The 26,261-nt window shown below is 42.6% G+C and overlaps 1 protein-coding gene across 2 annotated transcripts in view; it reads left to right on the top strand.

The window, feature by feature from the left end:
• MBTPS1 (membrane bound transcription factor peptidase, site 1) overlaps positions 1-26,261 on the top strand; it is a 31,734-nt gene that overhangs the window by 948 nt on the left and 4,525 nt on the right. For both annotated transcript variants that reach the window (XR_008489285.1, XM_054389473.1), the window contains exons 2-19: positions 1,905-2,397; positions 3,609-3,866; positions 4,251-4,454; positions 4,839-4,949; positions 6,851-6,960; positions 7,315-7,431; positions 9,019-9,086; positions 9,681-9,783; positions 10,950-11,101; positions 12,430-12,591; positions 13,152-13,296; positions 15,002-15,190; positions 16,300-16,472; positions 17,389-17,504; positions 18,837-18,993; positions 19,940-20,064; positions 21,517-21,594; positions 24,269-24,409. Coding sequence is in view for 1 of the 2 variants with exons in the window: in XM_054389473.1 (XP_054245448.1) it covers positions 2,211-2,397; positions 3,609-3,866; positions 4,251-4,454; positions 4,839-4,949; positions 6,851-6,960; positions 7,315-7,431; positions 9,019-9,086; positions 9,681-9,783; positions 10,950-11,101; positions 12,430-12,591; positions 13,152-13,296; positions 15,002-15,190; positions 16,300-16,472; positions 17,389-17,504; positions 18,837-18,993; positions 19,940-20,064; positions 21,517-21,594; positions 24,269-24,409 (2,596 nt within the window). In the remaining variant the exon portion in view is untranslated. The remainder of the gene's footprint in view (positions 1-1,904; positions 2,398-3,608; positions 3,867-4,250; positions 4,455-4,838; positions 4,950-6,850; positions 6,961-7,314; positions 7,432-9,018; positions 9,087-9,680; positions 9,784-10,949; positions 11,102-12,429; positions 12,592-13,151; positions 13,297-15,001; positions 15,191-16,299; positions 16,473-17,388; positions 17,505-18,836; positions 18,994-19,939; positions 20,065-21,516; positions 21,595-24,268; positions 24,410-26,261) is intronic.

The raw sequence follows: 26,261 nt of genomic DNA, 5'->3' as shown, positions 1-26,261 counted from the left end.
CAGCTGTCACATGCAGAGTCAATTTGTTCTGTTGTGCTCAGAGCCCATCATTCTCCTAAACAATGTGAATCTCCTCATAAAGCTTCTGCTTTTCAACTCTGGTCACTTGCATGCAGCAATGTGTAGTTCTAATCTGCTTCTCCATGTGGTCTGATGGACCAGTTGATATTTTTTCCCTTCACTCATTGCTTAATGACCCTTTATCTATCAATTGCTGGTTAATTAATGTTTGGAATTTAAACTGCAGTTTTTCTCCAGTGCTTCCTGTACCTTGGGGTTTCAAGGGAACAAGTTTCACCTCTGCATGAAAAACACTTTCAGCGCTTTCATTTCATATTACTGCATCTGTAATCCTAGCCCTCATTTTATCAGGAGCCCAAGTTGTAGTAACTCATGTTCCCTCGCAATAAAATTTAAAAAAACTTTTCTTTATGCTTATTTTCTCTTTCAAGCACAGGAAATGCAAGTTTGCATCCTGTAGTATCTCTTATCCTTATCAACCCTTAGAATAGAGTTTGAACCTGATTCTCCTTGTGTAAAATGATGTGCCATAGTAGGATTTCTGTACGTTTCTGACTGGAAACAAAAGCCACTAGGCTTTTTTTTTTAACTGTCTAGGAACACTTTTTGTCATATTAATATTCGACAGTGTACTTTTCTGATGTGTTTTCACATCATTTTCATAGAATCAGTCAGGGTTGGAAGGGACCACAAGGATCAGCCAGTTCCAACCCCCCTGCCATGGGCAGGGACACCTCACACTACATCAGGCTGGCCAGAGCCTCATCCAGCCTGGCCTTAAACACCTCCAGGGATGGGGCCTCAACCACCTCCCTGGACAACCCATTCCAGGCTCTCACCACTCTCATGGGGAAGAACTTCTTCCTCACATCCAGCCTGAATCTCCCCACTTCCAGCTTTATGCCATTCCCCCCAGTCCTATCTCTACCTGATATCCTAAAAAGTCCCTCCCCAGCTTTCTTGTAGGCCCCCTTCAGATACTGGAATGCCACAAGAAGATCACCTCAGAGCCTTCTTTTCTCCAGACTGAACAGCCCCAACTCTTTCAGTCTGTCGTCATAACAGAGCAGCTCCAGCCCTCTGCTCATCTTGGTGGTCCTTCTCTGGACACCTTCCAGCACCTCCAGATCCCTCTTGTAATAGGAGCTCCAGAACTGGATGCAGTACTCCAGGTGGGGTCTCACCAGAGCTGAGTAGAGGGGGAGAATCACCTCCCTTGACCTGCTGGCCACACTTCTCTTGCTGCAGCCCAGGCTCTGGTTGGCTTTCTGGGTTGCAAGTGCACATTGACAGCTCATGTTGAGCTTCTCATCCACCAGCACCCCCAAGTCCCTCTCCTTAGGGCTGCTCTCCAGCCAGTCCCTGCCCAGCCTGGATTTGTGCTTGGGATTGCCTCGACCCAGATGCCCGACCCTGCACTTGGTCTTGTTGAACCTCCTGAGGTTGTGCCTACCTCTCCATCCTGTCAAGGTCCCTCTGGATGGCATCCCTTCCCTCCAGCCTGTCTGCTGCACCACACAGCTTGGTGTCAGCAGCAAACTTGCTGAGGGTGCACTCAATGCCACTGTCCATGTCACTGACAAAGATGTTGAACAAGACTGGTCTCTTTTGTTCTCTTCACTCTCCTTGTGCAAAGGGTTATAGAGTTTGGTTGCTGTTGTTGCCTGTTGTGTTATGAGGTTCATGCCTGGGTGTTTCACATCTGCTGTGGGTAAGAAAGGAAGCGACTTGAGTGTTCATGAGGTATTACTAAATGAGATACATGAACAACTTCTTTCCTATTATTTCTAATACTGTCAAAGGTGTCTAGCTCTTACGTTTTTCAGGCTATGCAGTTGCACAAAATGGAATAATCATTTTCTCTCTTTCGCCCTGGCTTACAGGTTGGCTTGCAGTCAGCTTTGTTAGTTCTTGTGGGGAGTTAACTTTGCCATCAGAAATGGAGTACAGGACTCAGCTAACACATCCTGAGTGACCGAATCCTTTAGTACAAAATGGAGAAGAAGCGTAGAAAGAAATGAGCCTGCTCATAAGGCTTTACCTCAAAAGACCATGAAATCTCGACTTGTTTTGGACACAGCTTCAAGAATATCCAGTTGATCAGCACAGTGAAAGCAACGCTTACTGAAAGAAAAATGAACTAGTTTCTGAAGAAGGAAATTGTGATTTGAATATATGGAATTGCTGGAATGAAACCATTTTCTTCTATGACCATGAAGTTTGCAAACATCTGGCTTGTTCTGGTTGTTATTTTACTCTGTGGCAAAAAACACTTTGGTACCAGACTAGGGAATTCCTCTCACGAGGCTCACGTGTGTCCTGGATGTTCTCGCCTTACTTTGAAAGTGGAATTCACTTCGACAGTCGTGGAGCATGGTAATAAAGAGCTAAGCAGTTAAAAAACCCTACCCCTGTGAAGTTCAAGTGTATGTTACTGATTGCTGGTGTTTGTGCAATTCAGAGAGCTTCTGTAGAGAGAGTTCTGCTAAACTCTCGATGTTCCAAAAGAGAAACAGATTATTTCAAAGGTTCTGGGTTTAACTGGAGACAAGATTCAAAGATCAGGAGAGGGAAGAGAGAGGGAAATAAAGAGGGTGTTCGAAGTGGATATGGAGTGTGAAGGCTCAGGTGGGCAAGTCTGGTCACTTTGGTGTGTTTAGTTGCTGTTTTGACCCAGACAGTGATATGGGTGAGGGGCTTGTATGTAATGTGGGCCTTGAAGGTGTGTGAAGAGAAGAAATCTCTATGGGTTTGCCAAGAAGGAGTTCGGAAGTGCTAATACATGCGTGAAAAAATGGCAAAGATAATTGTGAAGGAAGCAGATGAAGGGCAAAGTGAGGCAGATACCACTGGAGGGATGGCAAAGGACAGCAGGAGGACACCACAACTTGCATCCACTTACTGCCTTGGGTACCTGCCTGTAATGTACCCAGAGTGAAGCTATGTGTGTGCCTGGGTGCTTACAGGCAGGATGCCTGAAGTGACATTTGTGTCTCATAGTTAGCCAGAGACTTACTGTGGTGAACATGGTGGTGTGTGCTGGGGCTGAGATCCATTCACAAATCACTAATCCTGACCAAGAACTGGACTGTTTGGACCAGCTTCCTTCTCTTTGCACCTCATAACTGGTGCTAGTAATTTGCACTAAAGTTCATCATAGATAGTCTAGATGCCTTTAAATCACATGTCAACAAGCATACCCAGTTGGCATATCAAGCCCTTGTTTGTACTGATGGATGCAACCTTAAGTCTGTCTCCTCTGTCTCCTTGCTCCCCCTCATCTTTTCACCTTTCCTTGATAATTACAATTCTTCTTCTCTTCAAGGTTTCTTACCAGCTTAAAATTCTGCAGGTTTCCTAATAAAAAAAAACAAAACAAAAACAAAAACAAAACAAAACCAACCAAACAAAAAACCACAAAACAAAGCAAAACACAAAAAAACCCCAACAAAACAACCAAAAGCCTCAAATTGTGATTATTTGTTCTGGTTAAAGAAAAAAGATAAGAAATATTTGGACCTTTATGGTGTAAGTGTTCGAGCAAGCTACTTAAACATCACTTCTGATAAGTTGTGCTCTTCTTCCAGAGTATATCGTGGCTTTTAATGGCTACTTCACAGCTAAAGCTAGAAGTAAATTTATTTCAAGTGCACTAAAAAGTAGTGATATTGAGAACTGGAGGATTGTACCTCGCAACAACCCAGCCAGTGACTACCCCAGTGATTTTGAAGTTATTCAGATCAATGAGAAGCAGAGAGCTGGAGTACTGACGCTGGAAGATCATCCCAACATCAAGCGTGTGACACCTCAGCGGAAGGTCTTCCGATCGCTCAAGTATTCTGAGTGTAAGTCATTTTCTGTGTGGTTGCATGAGCACTCCTTTAAAAAAGTCTTCTCAGGCTTGTTTCAGACCATCAGCACTGCAAAAGTGAGGAGTGTCTTACAGTTTTTATTTAATCTGTTCTTTTGACTATTAAAATTATCAGGGGCTTGCCATCCCTTTTGCTAAAGCATGGCAGCAATTCCATCTACATTTGCAGCAGTCACTTACCTGAGACTATGAACCACTGTATGCCTAGGAGATAAAAGCTTTTACTGATTTTGCTGACAGAAAATGGATGCTCATTTAAAGCATTTGTTGCATCACTATGATGTGTATATTTACGTAAAACCCTCATGTTTTGTGCTTTTCTTTATACCCTTTTTTCCTTCATTCTCATTCTGCATAGCTGATCCCATGTTGCACTGCAATGAAACCAGATGGACTCAGAAGTGGCAGTCATCTCGTCCTTTGAGAAGAGCAAGTCTTTCTTTAGGTTCTGGCTTCTGGCATGCAACAGGGAGACACTCAAGCAGACGTTTGCTGAGAGCCATCCCACGCCAAGTCGCTCAGACCTTGCAGGCAGATGTCCTCTGGCAGATGGGTTACACAGGTCTGCTTTTGCCTCTTGGCTTTTGGAAAAAGTACCTTCTTTTGAAAAACAAATAAAGTGTAAGGAGAGGCTCATTTACCTCTGTGTGTTAATCTCTCATTGGGTGCCAGGTCTGGAAAGATTTGAGAAATACTTTGGTTTGAGATGCGTTGTGTATTTATGGAGTGCTTTTCTCTGTGTGTGTTGTCTACTGATGAGAAATTCAACATATTGATGATCTGTGGTTGAATTTTGGAATTGGAATATGGTTTTTTTAAGATCTATAGCTTGCTGGGCTTGCCAATTGCATGCAACATTAAGCATAAAAGTCTTATTTGACTTGGTGGTAGACTGGATTGGCTCTGAAGCTAAATCAGAAAAAGTGATAAAGCTTTTCTTTTGTAGGTGCTGGTGTAAGAGTAGCAGTGTTTGACACTGGTCTGAGTGAGAAACATCCACATTTCAAAAATGTAAAGGAGAGAACAAACTGGACTAATGAGAGAACTTTGGATGATGGTGAGTCATTGTGTACAATTGTCCAACCATTCCTGATACTGGTGTGTTTCCTTTGTAAACCTGCCATTGCTGCTGTGGTGCTGACATCTGTTGCAATTGCACGTCTGGAGGTTTTGAGCTTAATTTCGCAGGTCACAAACCCTTTGTACTCTCTACAGAGTATTAGGGTTCCAGGAGGATGTTGCACAAGTCTCCTTTGAATCATAGGTGGCATTTCACCATAACATTTGAAAAGGTCAGGGCAAGAAGACATTAGGCAGGCATAAATACATTATCCAGGTAGCTTTGGGGGAGAGCAAACCCCACAAAGATCTTTCTGTCCTCTTCCTGTATTCTGCTCCTTCACATCACGTACATATTTTCCCACTTAGAGGGGAGACCATTTTCCTTGTACGTTGTGCAGTCCTAAGCTAATCAGAGTTTTGGAACCTTCCTATAAAGTTTTTCAAAAGTGATTTGGTTTTTTAGGGACCTCTTAATATGAAAAGGTCATTGAGGTGCTGGAGCAAGGACAGATAAGGGCAGTGAAGCTGGTGAAGGGACTAGGGTTGTTTAGCCTGGAGAAATGAGACTAAGGGGAGACCTTGGTTCTACAACACCCTGAGAGTGGAGTGAGGTGGGGATTGGTCTCTTCTCCCAAATAACAAACAACAGAGTGAGAGGAGTTGGCCTCAAGTTGTGCCATGTGAGATTTAGATTGGGTGTTAGAAGAAACTTCTTCACTGAAAGCAGTGATTAAGCTTTGTAAAAGGCTGCCCAGGGAGGTGGTTGAATCACCATCCTGGGAGGTACTCAAGATGAGGCTCAACAGGGTTCTGGGCAACCTGACCTACTTGAGGATGCCCCTGCTTACTACAGAGGTGTTGGACTAGATGACCTTTGGAGGTCCCTCCCAACCCAGACCTTTCTGTGATTCTATGATTCACTGAGCATTCAAAAACTCTTGTAGATGCAATGCTTAGGGGCATGGTTTAGTGGTGGAGTTGGTGTTGTTGAGTTAGTGGTTGGGCTCAATGATCTTGGCAGTCTTTTCCAGCCTTTATGGTCCTGTGATTGTAATCTGTATAGTTTTCATCAACAAACTTTGTGCTGGCTCATGCCTGTCAACGTTCCAATGAACTTTTTGTGGTCTGCAGTATGTTTGTATTCTTTTTTCATGTGTTGACTGCACCTTGCCCTGACCTTATGCTTCTACAGATTATTAACTTCATACAGTCTGGGTCAAGGAGTCAGTTGAAGCCCTTTGGTGTTCAAGGTCTGTGCATATCTCATTCAGTCTTGTGTGCACCTCTGGAGTTTTAGCACCTGCAGTACTACTTTACCTTGCAGCACCTGCTTTTGATAGCATTTTCTTTTAGTTCTGTGCCCAGATGCTTGCTGGAGCAGCAGATATGGAGTACAGAAATACAATGTAAGTAGTTCAAAAAAACAGAAGCTAAATGATTTTCTTAAGGAGAGGGAAAAATGGGTTTTCTTGTTTCATTTTTAATCTCTAACAAAATCCAGAATTATTTCTGAGTCAGGAAAAAGCTCTTTTTAAAAGGTTTACTTTAAAATACATTGGCCTTGCAGCTTGCATTTTCCAAAACAACCTTTTTCTCTCAGGATTGCTTTATGTGGTTCTTGATTTCATTAGTAGTAATCTGGGCTGGATACATTTGAGAATTCCATCACTCAGTTTCATCAGCTTGTTGACTGACTACACACTGCTGGAAATCCTGTCTCCACTGAAACCAGTAGCAAACCATGATTCAAGACTAGGACTGCACCTGGTGTTTGGGGTTTGTTGTAAAGTCTGTTGGATTGGTGTAATTTTTACTATTGGTGGTGTTTGACAGCACAGATCCTTGACAATGAAATGATTTGTCTTCAGACATTTGATTTCCTTCTCCCTGTGACAGGTTTAGGCCATGGGACTTTTGTAGCAGGTGTAATAGCCAGCATGAGAGAATGCCAAGGATTTGCTCCAAATGCAGAACTGCACATTTTTAGAGTGTTCACCAATAACCAGGTAGCTGTTTTATGTTTTTCAATTTCTGCCTTGCCAGATTAATGCTCTGTTAATCTTTTCCTTTGAGAATGTTGCAAATGCTTGTAAAGGTTGACATACTTCCCTTGATAAGTGAGAAGGATGCATCTTTCTATTTGTAAGACAAGAGGTCTTACAGGTGTGTTTTTCAAAAACAATGTGTAAGTCTGTGTATAATTGGAGCAGTCACTCAAATACACTGAGGACTAGAAAAATACTACATTGCCATTTTTGTGCCTTATTTTGGTGTTGTTTCTCCTCTCTGAAGTCTGTATTGTCACAGAATCACTGGATTTTTCCAATGATAGCCTTTTTTTTCCCCCTCTTTCTTACAAGGTCTCATATACATCTTGGTTTCTGGATGCCTTTAATTATGCAATTTTAAAGAAGATAGATGTCTTGAATCTAAGTATTGGTGGACCAGACTTCATGGATCATCCATTTGTTGACAAGGTTAGGAGGAGGAAATTAAAGTGGTCACAGTGCTTATATGCCTCACACAAATGCTGGACTTACAGAGCTGCTTGTTTGCCCCAGCTGCCTGACAAGCTTTGGTGCTGCTGGTAGTTTGTGTGGAGTTTCCTTTGCATGAGAGAAATTTTGTACAGTGGAAAGTCTTTTAGCAAGGAAAGGCTTTTAAAAGACCAAATGCAACCCAAATATTCACTGAGCTGTTAGAAAAAGGCCCTTTTACAGAATGCTCTATGTACTGCTAGGAAGTGGGGTCTTAATAGAATCAGCTTACCTAAATTTATCCTTGTTTCTCTTCATATCTCTACATGCTTAGTTTGTTTCATAGTAAAAATGTGTAACATGAATTCAGCAGCAAATTGTTTAAGAGCAGACAGTTTAAGAGCAGACAGGATTGATTCAGTTGTGGTAAGAGACTTGTGGCAGGATGGCCATGAGCCAGCAAAGTGATCTTGTGGTCAAGAAGGCATCCTGGGGTGCATCAAGAAGAGTGTGGCAAGCAGGTTGAGTGAGGTGCTCCATCCCCTGTGCTTTGCCTTGGTGAGGCCACATCTGGAGTGCTGTGTCTAGTTTTGGGCACCCTGGTTCAAGGAGGGCAGGGACTTGCTGGAGAGGATACAGCAAAGGGCTACAAAGATTATTAGGGGTCTGGAATATCTGTCTTATGAAGAAAGGCTGAGAGAATGGGGCTCTTTAGTTTGGAAAAGAGAAGACTAAGGGGAATCTCATAAATGCTTATTAATACTTAAAGGGTGGATGTCAGGAGGATTGGCCCAGGCTTTTTTGAGTGGTGCCAAGTAACAGGACAAGGGATAACGGGCACAAACTTCACCATAGTTCCATCTAAACGTGAGGAGGAACTCCTTTAAGGGTGACAGAGCACTGGAACTGGCTGCCCAGAAGGGTGGTGGAGTCTCCATCTCTGGTGACATTCTAAGCCCGCCTGGACCTGTTCCTGTGTGACCTTCTTTAGGTGAGCCTGCCTTTGCAGGGGTGGTGGACTGGATGGTTTCTAGAGGTCCCTTCCAGCCCCTACCATTCTGTGAGGAAACAGAATTAGGCTTTTGTCTTTGTAAGCGTCATAGTTCCCTGAATTGCTGACAAGTCCCTCAAATGCACTAGGTAAATTAATTTGTTTGTGAAAGGATAAAGCCTTTCTTTCTAAAGGGTAATTAAGGGTTTTGAGGCTTAGTTTTTGGGGTTTTTTTTTAATGAAAACTTGCATTGAAATTTAGTTTGACAGCAACTTCACTACTCTCCCCAGAGTGTTAGTGGAGGGGATTCTGAGCAATTTGACTTTGGCCCCTGGAATGCTTTTTTGTGGACAAGTTTTTTTTTCCTTTGGTGTAACGTAAATATGTATTGTCAGCAGTGTTACTGCAAGGCTGGATTATTGGTCAACTAATCTTAAGGAAGTTTGGAGCTCAGTATTGAATATACCAGTGAGCTGTAATTTATATAGTTAGACTAATTGCTTGCTTAGGTCAGACCCCTTGGAATGTGTGTACGTTTGTTAGAAAAGTCTCTTTTTTGGTGGCAAAGCCTTACTGTAAATGTTATTTTTGGTAGGTATGGGAACTGACAGCTAACAATGTCATCATGGTCTCTGCCATTGGCAACGATGGCCCTTTGTATGGGTAAGTTTCAATGACCACTTCAAAGAAAAGCAAATACATTATTATATGTTTCTGGAAGTAGTTGTGCTTGGTCAGGAGGTTTTTCCCTCCTCCTTTCTGCTTTAATCTGTTTATAGAAAGTGACATTAAACTCCCTCTTCCCACTGCCTTTATCACTTGCTGTGCTAGTACAGCAATTTGTGAAATACTTGGTTAAATATTTTCCACTGAAGCAGTGGAAAGTCAGTAAAAGAAGGGGGGCAGTATTTCCAGCTGACATTTCCGTCTTAGTGTAAGCAACTTCTGTGGGACCTGATCTTGGCCTGAAGGGATATAAAAGGGATCAAACTAAAATGATTTTTGTCCCTGTCCATGGCAGGGGGGGTGGAAACTAGATCATTAAGGTCCCTTTCTATTCCAACCATTGTATGCTTCATTCTAGGACTCTATGAAGCATTGCTCTCACCGCTGAGCATAACTCTTTCTATGGAGGTTAAAAAGAGTGTCTGACAGAATGTGTTGGCAGCATGTCCATTATCAAGATAAACTTAACACTGTGTCTTGGCTTGTTTTGTTTGTTTATTGGTGGGGTTTTTTCCTCCCAATTTGTTGTAGGACTCTGAATAACCCTGCTGACCAGATGGATGTGATTGGAGTAGGTGGCATTGACTTTGAGGATAACATAGCTCGCTTTTCATCTAGGGGAATGACCACTTGGGTAAGATACTTCTGACTAAGGTCAGCCACAATAAAGGCTGACTGCAGCCAAAATCAGGGCCTTGGAAAGGTAACCTGTTTTGAAGGAGTAATACCGTGCAGATGATGTGTGGAGTAAGCAGTGATAAAGCAATTCATCAAAGATCAAGATAGTTAAAGATTATAAGACTTCATGCAGGAAGCTTAATGTTCTTTACAGGGTTTCTTGTCATTAATCTTGACCACTGTTGACATTATTGATGCATTTGTAAGATGCCCATTATCCTTTGATTGATGGTGAGGACTTGCCTGTGTGGTTAAATCTTCCAGAGCGGAGACCTGTTCTTCTTCCTCCTTTAGTTCAAAACTCTGAGGATTTCCAGGGGCTTACCTGCCTGTTGAGCTGAAGTGGTGGTACTGCACACAGGATTTCAGATAGGATTGCATTGTGGTCTTGATTCGGGGGACTGTTGTGTGTCTCTGGGCTGTGTCTCATTCATTAACCAAGTAGCAGTGTGGTTGTCATTTTGTTAGGGCTGTCAATGCTTAGTGTAGATATTAGAGGAAGCAGCAGTAATACTGACCTTGAAACACTGAGAAGAGGCTCAGGGAGTTTGGGTTGTTCAGCCTGAAGAAGAGGAGTCTCCAGGAAGACCTCAGAGCAGCCTTCCAGCGTGTGAAGGGGGCCTACAGGAGAGCTGTAGAGGGACTTTTTACAAAGATATGGAGTGATAGGATGACCGATGCTGGCTTCAAACTGGAAGAAGCTGGATTTAGATTAGGCTTTAGAAAGAAGTTCTTCCCCATGAGGGTGTTAAGGCACTCGAACAGGTTGCCCAGAGAAGTTGTGGAATCTCCAGACCTGGAAGTGTTCAAAGCCGGATTGGATGGGACCTTGAGCAGCCTGGTCTAGTAGCTGCTGGTTTAGGTCAGTAGTTCCTGCTCATGAAAGGAGGATTGAAGCTAAATGGTCCTTCTGGTTCCTTCTAATCCAAACCATTCTGTGAACTTGTCACAGACAGCTTGATTCCTCCTTTAGGTGTTACACGCTGTCCTGTGTTGCTCAGCCTCAGGTAATTGAGTTGGCAATTAGAATACTGAATGACCTGTAGCTAGTTTAATTGCCCAGATGAAGCAACCAGTGCTCATTATGTATTAGGGCCATAATCCATCTGTGTTCTTTTGCAGGAACTACCTGGAGGTTACGGTAGAGTGAAGCCTGATATTGTTACTTATGGCTCTGGAGTGAGAGGTTCTGGTATGAAAGGTGGATGCCGCTCACTCTCTGGGACAAGTGTGGCATCTCCTGTGGTGGCAGGTGCTGTTACTCTGCTGGTGAGGTAAGTCTTAAGCACGAATCTCTAAAATGATACTCATGCAGGAGGGTCATAAAAGGCACTTAAAGGAACCCCACCCAATAAAATAATACTGTGTTGAGGTGTAGGAAAACAAACTCTTGAGGATAAGAATCAGAATTCTTCTGCTTGAGTAGATTGAAATTCTTCTGTCTTTGTAGCTCTGAGATTCCTGGGAAAAACCTGAGAACTGCTGAGGGAGATGGGTCTCTTTAGTTTGGAGAGGAGGAGACTGAGAGGTGACCTCATTAACGTTTATAAATATGTGAAGGGGGAGTGTCAGGAGGACGGAGCCTGGCTCTGCTCAGTGATGTCCAATGATAGGACAAGGGTCCATGAGTACTCCTTGGCACATGCAGCACAGAAGGTTCCACGTGAACATAAGGAAAAACTTTCATTGTGAGGGTGACAAAAGACTGGAATGGCCCATAGAGGTTGTGGAGTCTCCTCTGGAAACATTCAAAACCTGCCAGGACATGTTCCTGTGTGACCTGCCCTAGGTGATCCTGCTCTGGCAGGGGAGTTGGAGTGGATGAGCTTTCGAGGTTCCTTCCAACCCCTAACATTCTGTGATTCTGTAACTACAAAGACTGCAAAGTCTTTTTGTCCCAGTTTTTAACCATCTTGAATTGCTGAGCTTCTGTCAGCTATGTTGTAGGAGAGCAGTTGCTCAAAGTAGGCACCTGTAACAGATAATTATCTAAGTACTTGTAATTTTTTTGTAGGGTTTAGGGGTTTATGGTTCTTATCCGGCTGTGTAAGTCATCTGTTGCACACTAAAGAACCTGAAAGGAAGGTGGGAGTTGCAAGTCTGTACTTTGTGTTTGCTACTACATAAGGAGGAGATGAACTTCTGTTTAAAGAACACACCAGTAATTGAGAGCCATAGTTGTATTTCCTTCATAAAATGGTGTGGTTTTCCTTAAACAATGAAGCCTTTTTCCTCTTCAGAGTCGTGTTGCAAAAGATAGGAGCAAGCTTCCAGTTACAGTAGCTTTGATTTTCAGAATATTTTTATTTAGCATCTAAAGACACTGCCCTGATTGAAATGACTGCTTGTCATGGAGCACACTGTAAGGAGAGAAAAAATGTGCCTTACTAGTTTTTAAGAGAAATCTGTTAGAAACTTAGCACTTTTCTTCAGCTGTTCCAATGAGAAACCGAGGAATGACACACAAATCTGAACAGGAGATGTTACTGACAGGAAACTGATTTTTGATTGCATTTTCCTTAAATCAAGTGACTGTTAATGCAGAATAGTAAACAGAACTGGATAAAAGCCACCTAATGTGATCTGTTGTTTCCTACCTCAGCACAGTTCAGAAGCGTGAGATGGTGAATCCAGCAAGTATGAAGCAGGCACTTATTGCGTCAGCACGGAGGCTTCCTGGAGTCAACATGTTTGAACAAGGACATGGCAAGCTGGATCTTCTGAGAGCTTATCAGATCCTCAACAGCTATAAACCACAGGCCAGGTTAATTTTAATCCTTACTTAGTCAATGCTCTACACTATAGTCTGCTCTATTTCTTTTAAGAGAGCAGGTGGTGTGTGTGTAAGTTAGTTGAGTAATTTGTGCTTAGGCAACAGAGAGCTTACAGAGGTGGTAAGGAAGCCTGAAGCATGAAGTCTGAGAAGATAATGGATGAAGAGTCAAAAATGTTTCCTGCCTAAGTTATAGCAGTTCAGAGGATGAACTGTCTGTAAGAGCTAAATTTCCTTTCTCTTCCAGCCATTATGTTATTCATAATGTAATCAAGAATACAATGGAAAAGCACTTGAATTTTGACTTTAAAGAAGAATAATATTTTCACTGTGCTGAAAAGTTTCTTTTTGTGTGTGTGTGTGTAAAAATACTTTCACAAAACTTAAAAAAGTTAGGAGGGAGATGATTTAGGGGCAGGTTTGGGAGGTGAGCTTGATAGAGTAACTGATTGACACATTTTATCTGTTATTTTTCCGTAGTTACATTTAGTGACATATTCTTCTGTTTATTGATGTGTTGTTTAATTTTTCCCTCCTCCATCCTGCTGTAGTTTGAGTCCAAGCTATATTGACTTGACAGAATGTCCCTACATGTGGCCCTATTGCTCTCAGCCCATCTATTATGGAGGGATGCCAACCATTGTTAATGTCACCATCCTGAATGGTATGGGAGTCACTGGCAGAGTTGTAGACAAGGTAAGACTTAACGTTGTTCCAAGTCCTGACTATTAATGTTGCTGAAAGCTTCCCAGAAAAGACTGGTTTAGCTTTGGAATTTATGGAACAAATCAGGTCTTTTACTGCTGAGAGCAGGAGATGGAAAAATGTTTGATCTCAAATGACACACCCAGGTTAGTGAGACTTGTCAAGGTGATGTGTGGGTGTGAGCTGAAATTCCCCCCCCACCAACAATAACCAGGCTAGCTCAGTCTGGAAGCAAATGAAAACCTGTATTTACAAGCAGAGTCTAAAATCTACAGTGAAATGCAATGAATATGTACAAATATACAAAATTCACAACATTCACAAATATATACAATTAACAGAAAAAGCACAACCGATCTCCCTTTGCTTCCCCCCAAGGGGACCCTCCCAAAGGGGCCTCTCTCTCTCCCAGGAGCTTCCCCCCCAGATCCCCCTGGACAGAGAAGCAGAGTTAGTTAAGCAGAAAGTTGTTAACTTAGCTGCCAAGGTCAGTACATGTTATCTTCAGCCAGAAGAGAAGAAGAAACAGCAGCCAGACAGCCCAGCAACTGCCCCCACTGCCGAACACAGAATGTGCAGAATGCCTACTTTGTTTTGGGTAATAGTTCTTAAACATTTCTATCTATCCAATGGAAGTGTTTAGAACAATCGTTATTTTGCTTTCTTACACCCAATAGTGACTTATTTACATTCTTTCACTTTCTCTGTTCTGAACTTTGCAAGGAAAAATTAAAAAGACAGTTTCAAACCATCACAGGTGACCTGTCTACAACTTCTCAAGCAACACATATTTCAGGGGCACGTTGTGTCTTTAGAAAACCAATTTGGTTAGAGATTTCTTTATATTCTCTGATACCATTTGAAATCTTCTGGATAGATTTTCCTCATCTCTTGTTTTTTTTTTTTTCTTGGTGGTTTGGGGTTTTTTTTGTTTGGTTGTTTTTCGATCTGGAGCATAAGCAAACTCAGCAAAGAATCATGACATCATAAATCATGCCTCTTCTAGGGGTCAAAATGACTTCACTGATTGACCTGCCAAGGTCTGCTGCAAAACTGGTTCTTCTACACAAGTGATGTTGAGCATGTTGGTTGAGTAGGGAGGTTTTTAATTGCTTTGGATTTTTTTTTATTAATCTTTAAGTAAGTTTAAATGTACAAATGGGAAATGGTACAAGTTAAATAAGGCACCTTTCTGAACACTCCAGCCAATGTAAATACACTCAATCTCAGCATTTTATGGTGAATCCTGAGGCCTGGTTTAGATTTAAGCCTCCATTAAAGGGCTATGAAGCTCTTAACCAACATCATTAGCTTATGCTAATATTCAGACAAAGCTGATGCAGTTTGCCTGTCTGTTACATTATTAGCTCTCTTTTACCACAAGGAAGTTTTTTTTTTTCTTTTTATTTACCAAATAACTTTTTGCAGAGGATCCCAAGCTGTTAAGAGAGATGCACTTGGGCAGCATGCTGTTCAGATAGCTCCTTGGAGAATCCTGCCTGTGAAAAGCCTGTGGTCATGATTCGGTTGATTCACTGGCACAACATCAACCTTTGGGGCTTTGTGGGCACTTGAAAATTTGACATAATCTTCAGAAAAGCTAAGATTTGGTATTTCTTTGTGCAGAGGCTATATGTGCAAAAATTAATGACTGCAAGTATTATTTTACCAGTCTTCTGTGTTCTTCATTTCACAGCCAGACTGGCAACCCTATCTCCCCCAAAATGGGGACAACATTGAAGTGGCTTTCTCCTATTCCCCTGTGTTGTGGCCTTGGTCTGGATATTTAGCAATTTCCATCTCTGTAGCAAAGAAAGCAGCATCTTGGGAAGGCATTGCTCAAGGTCATGTTATGATCACAGTATCATCCCCTGCAGAAAATGAAGTAAGTTCTGTGCATTTTGGTTTAAATTTGTTAAGAATTATTACAAACTGCTTCCACATACAGAAATACCTTCTTTTAAGGAGTTGTTCTGGTCCTGTCCTTTGCAGCCTAAGTTGGCTGGAGGTCACAGGATCACAAGATGTTAGGGGTTGGAAGGGACCTTTGGAGATCTTCAAGTCCAAACCCCTGCCAGAGCAGGACCATAGAATCCAGCACAGGTCGCACAGGAATGCATCCAGATGGGGCTTGAAAATCTCCAGAGGAGGAGACTCCACAACCTCTCTGGAGAGCCTATCCCAGTGCTCTGTGACCCTTACAGTAAAGAAGTTCTTCCTCGTGTTCTATCACTGGGTGCAAGTGAGCAGAGGCTTTTCCTTCCTTCCTGACACTCAGCCCCCAGATATTTATATATGTTTATGAGATCCTCTCTCAATCTTCTCTCCAGACTAACCAGCCTCAGTTCTCTCAGGCTTTCCTCATAAGGCACATGCTCCAGTCCTTTAATCATCCTCTCTCAAGCAGATTCTTGTCCCTCTTGAACTGGGGAGGCCAGAAATGGGTGCAGTATTCCAGGTGGGGCCTCACTAGGGCAGGAAAGTGAAGACTATAGGTAATGGGGAGTTTGGAACTAGATGGTCTTTGTGGTCCTTCCAACCCTGACTGATTCTGTGATTCTATAAACCTAGCCAAACAGTTGGGAGCAGAATTAACCTGCCAGTTGGATAGGCTTCAGAATCAGTTAACTTCTCTTTGAGACCAACTTCATCAATTCATTTTGCTGTGAATTCTAATGTATTTTGAAAAAGAGATTACTTAAATATATTTCTTCTGGAGCCATGTTTAATTGTTCCTGAGAAGTTTTAAAGATTTTGAGCTACTGAACCAAATTACAGTTGTAATATTATTTAAAGTATTTTACATGCTGAGCATAAACTGTTGAGTGCACTAAAAATACTGTGGGGATTTTAAGGCATTATTCCTCTCTTTGTCTTCCGAGCTGGTACTGGTGACTTAAAAGTGGATTTGATAGCTCCATGTTTTTTTGTTCTTTTACAAGCCACAGTGTGCTGGGGAAAAAGCATTTCACTGTAATTTGTTCTTTTCTTCAGTCTAAGAATGGTGCAGAGCAGATTTCAACAGTGAAGCTTCCAATAAAAGTGAAGATTATTCCTACTCCACCTCGTAGTAAACGAGTCCTTTGGGATCAATATCACAATCTCCGTTATCCACCAGGATACTTCCCCAGAGATAATTTGAGGATGAAGAATGATCCATTAGATTGGTATTTATCTCAGGTTCTATTAAATCAGTATTTTTTGAGGATGTGTTAATGATACAAGGTAACTTTAGTGGACGCCAGGGAGCTCTGACCTTTTTCATTGTGGCATGGCATTATCTCTTCTAAGAAATCCATGAGGAGCACTTGGTCTCTGCATGCTTTCAGTGCAGGATTGTTACTTTGTTGTGCCCTGTGGTTTTATTTGCATGAAATGAAAAGCTTTTAAAATGCACATTTAAGACACTGAGATTTTTGTATGGCTTTCCAAGTGCAGGATTTTTCTTTGCTGCCCTAATATCTCCCAGAAAGTTAAAGGGGGATTGGGACAGGGGGTTGTCACTTTATTAGCTGCTTCATCATTTGCTTATCACTACATGAGAAATTTGAAAGAATAGTAAAGAAGAAACTACTTGTCTGGGGAGGGAACTTCTTTGAAGCAGGGCAAGGATCTCCTGTCTTTGATAGATGAGGAGGGAAAGCACTTCTAGAAAGAATTGTGGAGCCATGTGAGGACTGATGGGGTCAGTGACTGAGACACAGTTTGGAAAGCTACTTGGAATGTGCAGATATGACAAATAGACTGGAATTCTCTGCTGAATTTCAGCAGTTATTTACAGGTGGTACTGACTTTTGTGAGGAGGAATTTTTAGTGCAGCAGTTTTTCTCTGGTGGTGATGTGAATGTAGTCTTGTGCTTTGTAAGGAACATACTCAGTCTCCAGCTTTGACTGTATAACTAACTCTTCTCTGTAGCATTCAGAATTGACTAGGGAAAATTTTACAGAGAGAAGGTGCTTGGAAAATAAAAAGAAATGCACCTTCTAGGAAGGAAACCAAGAAGTAATCTATAATTAGAGGATTCAAATCAGATTTCTCTGTACCAGATGTGAATGTCTTCAACACTTCTCTCTTTTCCTAAGGAATGGTGACCATATCCACACAAACTTTAGGGACATGTACCAGCACCTAAGGAGCATGGGCTACTTTGTTGAGGTTCTTGGCTCCCCGTTTACATGTTTTGATGCAAGTCAGTATGGTAAGCATGAGTTAATTGCCTTGTTCTTCATAAAGATAACTTCTTCCTAAAATGGCCTGGGTTTTGGAAGACCAAAAATGCTGTGGGGGCACTAAGAAAAATTCTCATGGTAGTAGAAAAAAAATTTACAACAGTGGGTGTATTTATTCTTTATATGTTGATGTTTAGTTGAGTAAGTATCACTGCAGAAGCTTGCTAGTAGTAGTCTAGTAGAATTAGTGCAATTTCTATCCTTATGAAAGAATGAGAGGGAAAGTTTGCCTCTGTGTGAGTTAAACACAGACAAAGCTGTATTTGGCAGGAGATTTTGGCACAGTCAAGATGAAGCATGGCATGAACTGAAGACTAAAATCAAAAGGGTTCATTCTGGTTTTATTTTTTCCCTCAGCAGTGGAATTTTAAAATGTTGCTCTTTGTGGATAGGTAAGAGAGTGGGGAAAGTATTCCATCCAACCATATGGTAGCAAAGCAGTATGGGACTTTTCTTCTGTGTTCATCAGCAAGGAGGTTTGATAGATTTGTCAGGCAGAGGACAACCCAAGCAGTCCATGCCACTCTACTTAACCATATCATGCTCCAGCAAGAACCCTCTTCTCTTTGGGGTTGTGGTGTTCTTCAGTGGACTGTAAAGAAAGGGTACTTTCTCCTGACAGTTTTCTAGTTGTGGAAAGATTGTCAGTAGAAATAGCTCAGCACTGCTTTTTGAGTTCAGTGGATGTGCAACTGGATGCAGAAATGGTAGCCCTTAAAAATCTAACAAAATACTTTCTCTTCTGAGACCTTTAGTTTGATTGCTGATAGAGGGTTGTGACTTCTCTGTCCTCTGACTCACCATTACATTGTACCTTATTTGATCAGTAGTTTGTTGGGCTTCCAGAATTTCCTCAGTGGGAGGAAGTGAGGGGCAAAAAAATCAGTCCTTTGTGGTCCATCTACCACTTCTCCCTGGCTACCACCTCCCTCCATTCCCACCAGATCCCTGCAAAGTTGGTAAGGCTGCACTGTCCCCATCATGCATGTCATTGACATGATGTCTGCAGGATCTTCATCAGAAGGCTTTCAGACACAGGCTGCCTGGCTTGTAGAATCAGCCTGGTGGCAAGGGGCCAGCATCAATATTGCCAAACTGATTTTTGGATACATTTCTAAATGTGGTTGTCTTAAATTTCCCACCCTTAAATGTTTGTTCTTGAGGTGAGCTGCCAGAGCAGGGCACATGGACCAGACATTGTGCAAAGGAGGTACATGTGTTGATTTTATATGGGTTGAGTGAATAGTGACAGCATCATAGCAGACAGCTTGGTGAGCTCTTGGTTTTGCATTTGCACACAGGGACTTTACTGATGGTGGACAGTGAGGAAGAGTATTTTCCTGAAGAGATCACCAAGCTGAGGAGGGATGTTGATAATGGCCTCTCACTGATAGTGTTTAGTGACTGGTACAACACATCCGTGATGAGAAAAGTCAAGTTCTATGACGAAAACACAAGGTACTGTTTTGTGTCACTTTACTGGGAAATAAAATGCTATGAAGTGGGCATTTTATGCCCATATTACCCTAAAAATTCCAAATGTGATGTGCTGTGTTGCTGCTACTTGAAGAAGCAGGACTAGGGAAGTGATTGTCCTCCTGTACTCAGCACTCAGTCTGAGGCCATACCTCAAACACTGGGTACAGTTTTGGGACCCTCAAGAAGGACATTGAGGTGCTGGAATGTGCCCACAGAAGGGCAACAAAGCTGGTGAAGGGTCTGGACAGCAGGCCTGGTGAGGAGCAGCTGAGGGAACTGGGGTTGCTTAGTCTAGAGAAGAGGAAACCTCAGTATTCAAGTGTGTCCTCACCAGTGATCACACCCACAGGGTTGTGATCACTTCGATATTCCTGCTGGCCACATTATTGCTGATCCAGGCCAGGATGCTCTTGGCCGCCTTGGCCAGTGAGCACACTGCTGGATCATGTTCAGATGGCTGTCAGCCAGCAGCCTCAGGTCTTTTTTTTGCTGGGTAGTTCTCCAGCCCCTCTGCCCCAAGCCCTGGAGCACTGCATGGGGTTATTGTGACCCAAGTGCAGGACCCAGAACTTGGCTCTGTTCAATGGTATATAATTGGCCTAACCCCATCAATCCAGCCTGGCTGGGTCCCTCTGTAGAGCCTTTCTACCCTCAAGCAGATCAAAACTTCCACCCACTTTAGTGTCATCTGCAAACAAACAAAAACATCCACTGAGAACTTTGTTAGTATTACTTGACTTCTCAAAAGCATTAGTGTCAGAGAGCTGCTCACATGGCCCTACAGTTCAATAAAGTTTTGAGATGCATTCCATTATTTAACTGACTAAAAATGTCTCTGCATGTGGGAAGAGACCTGATTTGTGACTATCCAAACTGGGAGTCTGCTCTGTATGTGCTCACCTATGTTACCCTGTCATTTTTACAGGCAGTGGTGGATGCCTGACACTGGAGGTGCCAACATACCAGCTCTCAACGACCTGCTTTCTGTCTGGAACATGGCCTTCAGCGATGGGCTGTACGAGGGTGACTTTACCATGGCCAGTCATGAAAGTGAGTACTGGAGCCTGTTGCCTATGCAGGCCAGAGTGTGCTGTTTGGATTACAGTGTTGTGTGAGAGTGGGATTGAACAGGAGTCAAGTGAGACACTCAGATTCAGTGAGAGGGGTCTCATAAGCATGCTGAAATGGTTAATTCCTTCCTAGGCTGTGTGAAAAAACGTTCAGAGAAGGTAATGAATGCCATCAGTTGAGGCTTGTATTCCAGGTGTTGATGCTCCAAAGAGTATTGTTGAGGTCTGTCTGTATTTGACTGGACTTAGTTGCTAAGATGAAGCCTTAGGGTTTCATTTTGCAATTATGTGGAAATTGGAAATTTTGGCGGAAGAAAATCAATAGGGACTTTTTTCCCTGGGGCACACCAATTTAGACAGGCATCACAACATTGTGAATTCCTCTTCTTGTCATCTTTTGAATTGTTCCTCCTGAAGTGAGTTTGTTCGTTTAGTTTCAAGTTCAAACTTTGTAGTTAAACCACAGCCCTGTGACTTTACCTTTTACTGACTTTCTAGGTCTAGGCAGTCTTTATGTGACCAAATTCCTTGTTTTTTTCATGCTTCCTTTCCAAATTTCATGTGTTCTGACTGGGTTCATTTGAAAAATGTATGTGAAAACAGAAAGCAACAGCATTGGTTGAGGGAGACAGGTTCTTTGTGGTATCAATAATGACTGTTGGTGTGAAATACTAATTTGATTAAGCTTTTCAGTTAAGAAAGAAGATAATAGGATTTAAAAGCAGCATGTAAGGGTGGACTTCTCCCCTTCTACTCTGCCCTGGTGAGGCCACATCTGGAATATTGTATCCAGTTTTGGGCCCCTCAGGTCAAGAAGGACCTCAGGGAACTGCTTGAAAGAGTCCAGCACAGAGCCATGAGGATGCTGAAGGCAGTGGAACATCTCCCTTCTAAGGAAAGGCTGAGGGAGCTGGGGCTCTTTAGCTTGGAGCAGAGGAGCCTGAGCGGTGACCTCATGAAGGGCAAGTGTCAGGAGGCTGGAGCCAGGCTCTGCTCAGTGATGTCCAATGGTAGGACAAGGGGCAGTGGGTGCAAGCTGGAGCAGAGGAGGTTCCATGTGAACATAAGAAAAACCTTTTCATTGTGAGGGTGACAAAACACTGGAGCAGGCTGCCCAGAGAAGTTGTGGAATCTCATTCTCTGGAGATACTCAAAGACTGCCTGGACATGTTCCTGTGTGACCTACCCTGGGTGATCCTGCTACGGCAGGGGGGTTGGACTCAATAATCTTGCAAGGTCCCTTCCAACCCCTAACATCCTGTGATTCAGTGACTTGCAAAAGGTGTGCTTAGAAATGCCTCATCCGTGGATACACATTGGCCAAAACAGGCAAATTGAGGGCCGTGTTCTTGGAAACGTTTTCTTCTTCAGCAGTGGGAAGAGAGTGAGTGCCATTTGTATGTCTAAAGTGCAGCTCTCTGCTGTCTTTCAGTGAATTATGCATCGGGCTGCAGTATTGCAAAGTTTCCAGAAGATGGCATTGTCATCGCACAGACTTTTAAGGACCAAGGTGGGTAGGCACTTGCCTTTCTCTCCTGTTTTAAGTGGAACTTTGGAGTCAGTGCACAAGCAAAGTTACAAAGTCTAAAGGTGTGAAAACAATAAGTTTAAAAGCACATTGATGAGGTAGGTATTTTTCTGGTTTGCCTAGAACTCTAGGTGCCTTCCAACCCAAACCATCCTGTGATGGTTCTGTGTAGTTGGATGCCTCACAGGAAGCTGCAGTACCACTCTGTATGCAGGTCTTAAATAGTGCAGCAATATCCAGGTGTATGCATTCAGTCTTTTGTTGTCTGCTGTATGTGGACACACCTGCATGGACATGTGTCATGCATCTTTGCAGAGCAGGAGAATGTGTCATAAATGTCATTACTTGTTCATCTCTCATACCTCCAGTGCTGGAGGTGTTCAAGGCCAGGTTGGATAGAGCCTTGAGCAGCCTGGTCTAGTAAGAGGTGTTCCTGCCCATGGCAGGGGTTTGGAACTAGATGATTTTTAAAATCCCTTCCAACCCAAACCAGCCTTTGATTCTAAGGATTCCATGAAATTTCAAGTGTTTCTGAAATACATCTCCTAGTCATTGTCACATTTGGTATGAGTGGAAGCTGTAGTGATCTAAGGATGTAGGTAAGGCAAAAAATTAGTAGATAAAATGTTACCTGCTGCACTCTTGCAAGGGAAAAGTTTAGGCACAGAAGAAAGTCTGTGCTCTCAGACTTGGGTGATCTGTACTCTGTGCCTATCTGTTCTCTTTAGTTTTATCATACAATTCAGAACTGTAACAGCAGCAGGTCATTTAAAAAATACCCAAATGATGGGGTTTATTAGCCTTTAGGAAGTGCTGTGTAGGACTAAATGACCAGAACTGTTCATATATTGCAGGTCAGGTTTGTATCTATGGATGTAGAGGGTTTGAGTGTGTAACAGAAACATGCACAGCCTTTGATGGAACTCAGCAGCTGCCAGGGAAGATCAGCAGGTTCACTGTATTTTTGATTAATGATCTGTAGTAGACATGATTGCCTACTGGAGAAATTGTCTGGAAGAGTAAGCAGCTTATGCATGTGAGCCTTTTGGAGGAAAGATGACATCCCTGGAATGCTGTGTGCTGCTAGCTTACATATTTCCTGATGTCAGAGAGAGGAAGACCATGGCAGTTTGGCAGCAACCTGCTAGACCTGCTTTTTCTGTTGAATCCTTTCCACTGCAATTCCTGAAGCAAAAGAGCTCTGTGTTTTGCTTTCTAAAAGGAGTGCCTCAAGTAAAGGAGACTAAGCAATTTAGCATTTGAAATTTGTCTTATTTTGGTTTTTGAAAAGGATGTTAGAGACAAGAAGCCTCTACCCTAAAAACAGCCTTCTCCACTTTATTTTAGTTCCTTCATGAATTGGGGTGTTTCCCTCCTGCTGTTTATTACAGCTTTCTGTTTACAGGAGATAAAATGAATGGATGGATTTGTGAAATACAAAGGGCAGCTTTATAGCCAGATGTCCTCTAGGTTTTGCTGCATGTCCCCGTTCTGGGAAGGTTCCTGTCCTTTTTTTCATCTTTTCTGTTCATTGATTACTTCAGTCATAAATGTAAATATCTCACAAACCTGCCTTTTGAGATTGCCAGAAAGCAATCTGTGAACGATGGGAGGTGTGAGTGTACTGAAGACTGATTCTTGCTGCCAGTTCAAAGAGCAGCTGGGACAAGGAGGCAATAAAACTTGTCAAAGATTGAAGTAAGGGTGGCTGTGTGGGAAAACTCACCTGAGAGTTGTGGGGTTTTGCTGAAAATACTTTTCTTTGTGCTTGAATTGAAAGCTGAACAAAGTACAAGGTAACTAGTAACTGTGAAGTTACAGAGAGATGCAAGCCCAGCAGTATTTAAAATGGGCTTCCCCTCAAGAGCTGCTTTAAATGAGTGAAATCAAACCTTTTCCTTGTAGCAGTTGCTGTCTATTCTCCCTTGTTATTTCCATAGTCAATTCTCATTTAGGACTAGGTAGGCATGGCAGCAGAGTTGGGGAAGAGCAGCATGCATTGTGATAGCTGATTTTTATGTTACTGTGTCCTGCAGAATTCTGCAGGGCTGAAACAAGGGTTTGTTGTGATAGGATGAGAAGGAAATGGCTTTAAGCTTGAGAAGGGAAGATTTGCTCTGGAGATTAGGAAGAAATTCTTTGCAGTGAGGGTGGTGAGACACTGGAACAGGTTGCCCAAGGAGGTTGTGGCTGTCCTCTCCCTGGAGGTGCTCAAGGCCAGTTTGGATGGGGCCTTGAGCAACCTGATCTGGTAGAAGGTGCCCTTGGCTATGGCAGTGGGGTTGGATCTTTAAGGACCCTTCCAGCCGAACCCATTCCATGATTCTGTGGTAAAATGACATAAAGCTATTTGTAAGGCAGAATGTTTTGGTTTAAAACTTCTTGCTGAAAACAGTAGGATTTTTTTCATTGGAGAGTAGTGAAGAAAATCTAGATTGTGAGTTCCCTTTCTGCTTCTCCCACTATAGAAAGAAACACATTGTCAGGAAATGCCACAGTCAGGATCTGGGAGCAGTTTCATTTTTATCATGGTGTCATGGGACATTGTGCGTGAACATGTGACATGGAGAGTGACACAGCTGCCTTGGTCAGTTTGCAGTGTGGCTTACAGCTAAGTTGATGCTTTGCAAGCTATGATGTTTGTGTTTTGCTTTAGGTCTTGAAGTTTTAAAGCAGGAGACTGCTGTGATTGAAAATGTCCCTATCTTGGGACTTTACCAAGTTCCTTCCGAAGGCGGCGGCAGGATTGTCTTGTACGGTGACTCTAACTGCCTGGATGACAGCCATCGACAGAAAGGTGTGGAAGCTTTGGCATGCAGGAACAGCCATTGCCTGAAGCTGGCAACTGTCCTGAGAGGTTTTCACTGCTCCCATCAGAAGGAGCTCTTCTCTTAGGGACTCTTTAAGTATTCCTACCTGGGAATTAATCTCAATTCCACAGAGCTCTACTGAAAATGCTGTAGGGTGCAGCTCAGCGGAAGAGCTCCCTGCGCTAAGCAGTCCTTTGATAGATGAGAGCATTTTCCTTCCCATAGGCCTTTTGCCTGCTTTTCTGTTCCATGAAAAGACTGTTTTGGGGTGGGGTTTTTGGGGGAGGGGTTTGGTTGGTAGGTTTTTTGCTAGTTTGGGGTGGTTTTGTTTCAAGAAAGCACTAATAGTTAAGCACGCTGGATCAGAAGTTGGGAAGAAGCCATTGGGAGTTCCCTTTACTTTCCCTCCGTTGCATTTTCAGACTGTTTATGTAGTACAGTTTGGCTTTGGAGCTTTCTCAGCAGTGTGCCTTGCTCCCTTTGCAATGTTTGCCATGTTCCCTGTGGGCTGTTTCCTGTGAGGATTTACAGTAACAATCAACATTGTTGTGCTTTACTATTCTCAGGTTAGCCTATTTTGACACAAAGCAATTGGTGTACATGCATCAGAGAGCAGGAAATTCTGTTTGGGGTTCCAAAGTGTTTGTTTGCAACTCCAAATAGCAAGTTATGTGAGTTAGGTGTGAGTTGCATGTGTGGGGGGTTTCTGTGACTGCTAGAGAAGCCTTTTCTCTGCCTATACACTGTGGTTGGTCCTTATAAAAGTTTTTCTAGCTCTTTGATCTGACTTTTAAAATCATTAAGAGATGGATTTGGTTTCTCAGGACTTGGAAAGCACAAGCTGGTAGAGCTGTGGCTCAAGAAGCTGAAGATAATCCAATATGCAAGGTCTTTTTTTCTGCTTTTCCAGTGAATGTGGTGTTCAGCCTTGAATATTCCTTTTGTAATGAAAAGTCCATTTATAATTTTTTTACACTTTGGTCATTGACATTTTAAAATGTTGAGTTATGTAATCCATCCCTTGCCTAATTTATTTAAGTTTAAAGGAATTGCCTGCCTAAGGGAGCTTTTCATCTGCAGCTCATTTCTTCCTTTTACAGTCTTTTTTTTTTTATTTTCTTTGAAAGTTCTCCAGTTTCTCCTTATCAGTCTTTGGGTGGCTCCCAGTGAGTTGCTGTAAAACCAGCACATCCTTGTCTTACCTGCTTGCTTTAGGTTATTGAAAGCATGTAAGTTATGTAGTTTTAAATTAAGTGATAGAAAATGACACTGTGACCACCCTAATGCTGTTAAATCTTTTAAGTTGTGAACCAGGAGCTGTGTCTCTCCTGCCAGAGACATTGGTGGCTTTAACTGAGGTAAATTCCTAACATTTGTGAATACAAATCCTTAAAATCTGATTGACCTCTTTAAAAATCAAAGGTGAGGGTTTAAGGGACACCAGGATTATGAAGATTAATTCCCATTCCCAGCCAACTGTTCCTGGGGGGAGAAGTTCTGAGAAAAATAGTTTGCTGTGTGGTGGAAAGAGTTGATGAAGCGTTGTCCTGCTCCTGCAGATGGATGTGTGAGAGAACTGGGAAGTTCACTAGCTGGACTGCCCTTTAGTTAGGTAGTAGTAGCTTAGGAGAGAATCAGAGCAAGGGTTCCTCTACTGTTAAGTGCAAAAGAACACAATCAAGTGTATTGTGGCATTGATTCCCAGCCTGGTCTTCACTACAGCTGCCTTTTGCTTTAGCTGAGATGCAGCCAGAACCTTTCTTCTCTGATTGATTGTTTTGGTTTTTAACTTTGGGAAAGCAAATGAATCACAAATTCCCACTGAGAACACTACCTTGT

The sequence above is a fragment of the Indicator indicator genome, chromosome 19 (assembly GCF_027791375.1).
Source record: "Indicator indicator isolate 239-I01 chromosome 19, UM_Iind_1.1, whole genome shotgun sequence".
Lineage (NCBI taxonomy): Eukaryota > Metazoa > Chordata > Aves > Piciformes > Indicatoridae > Indicator > Indicator indicator.
Note: the sequence above shows the minus strand (reverse complement) of the source record. Positions and strands in the feature narration are given on the sequence as shown.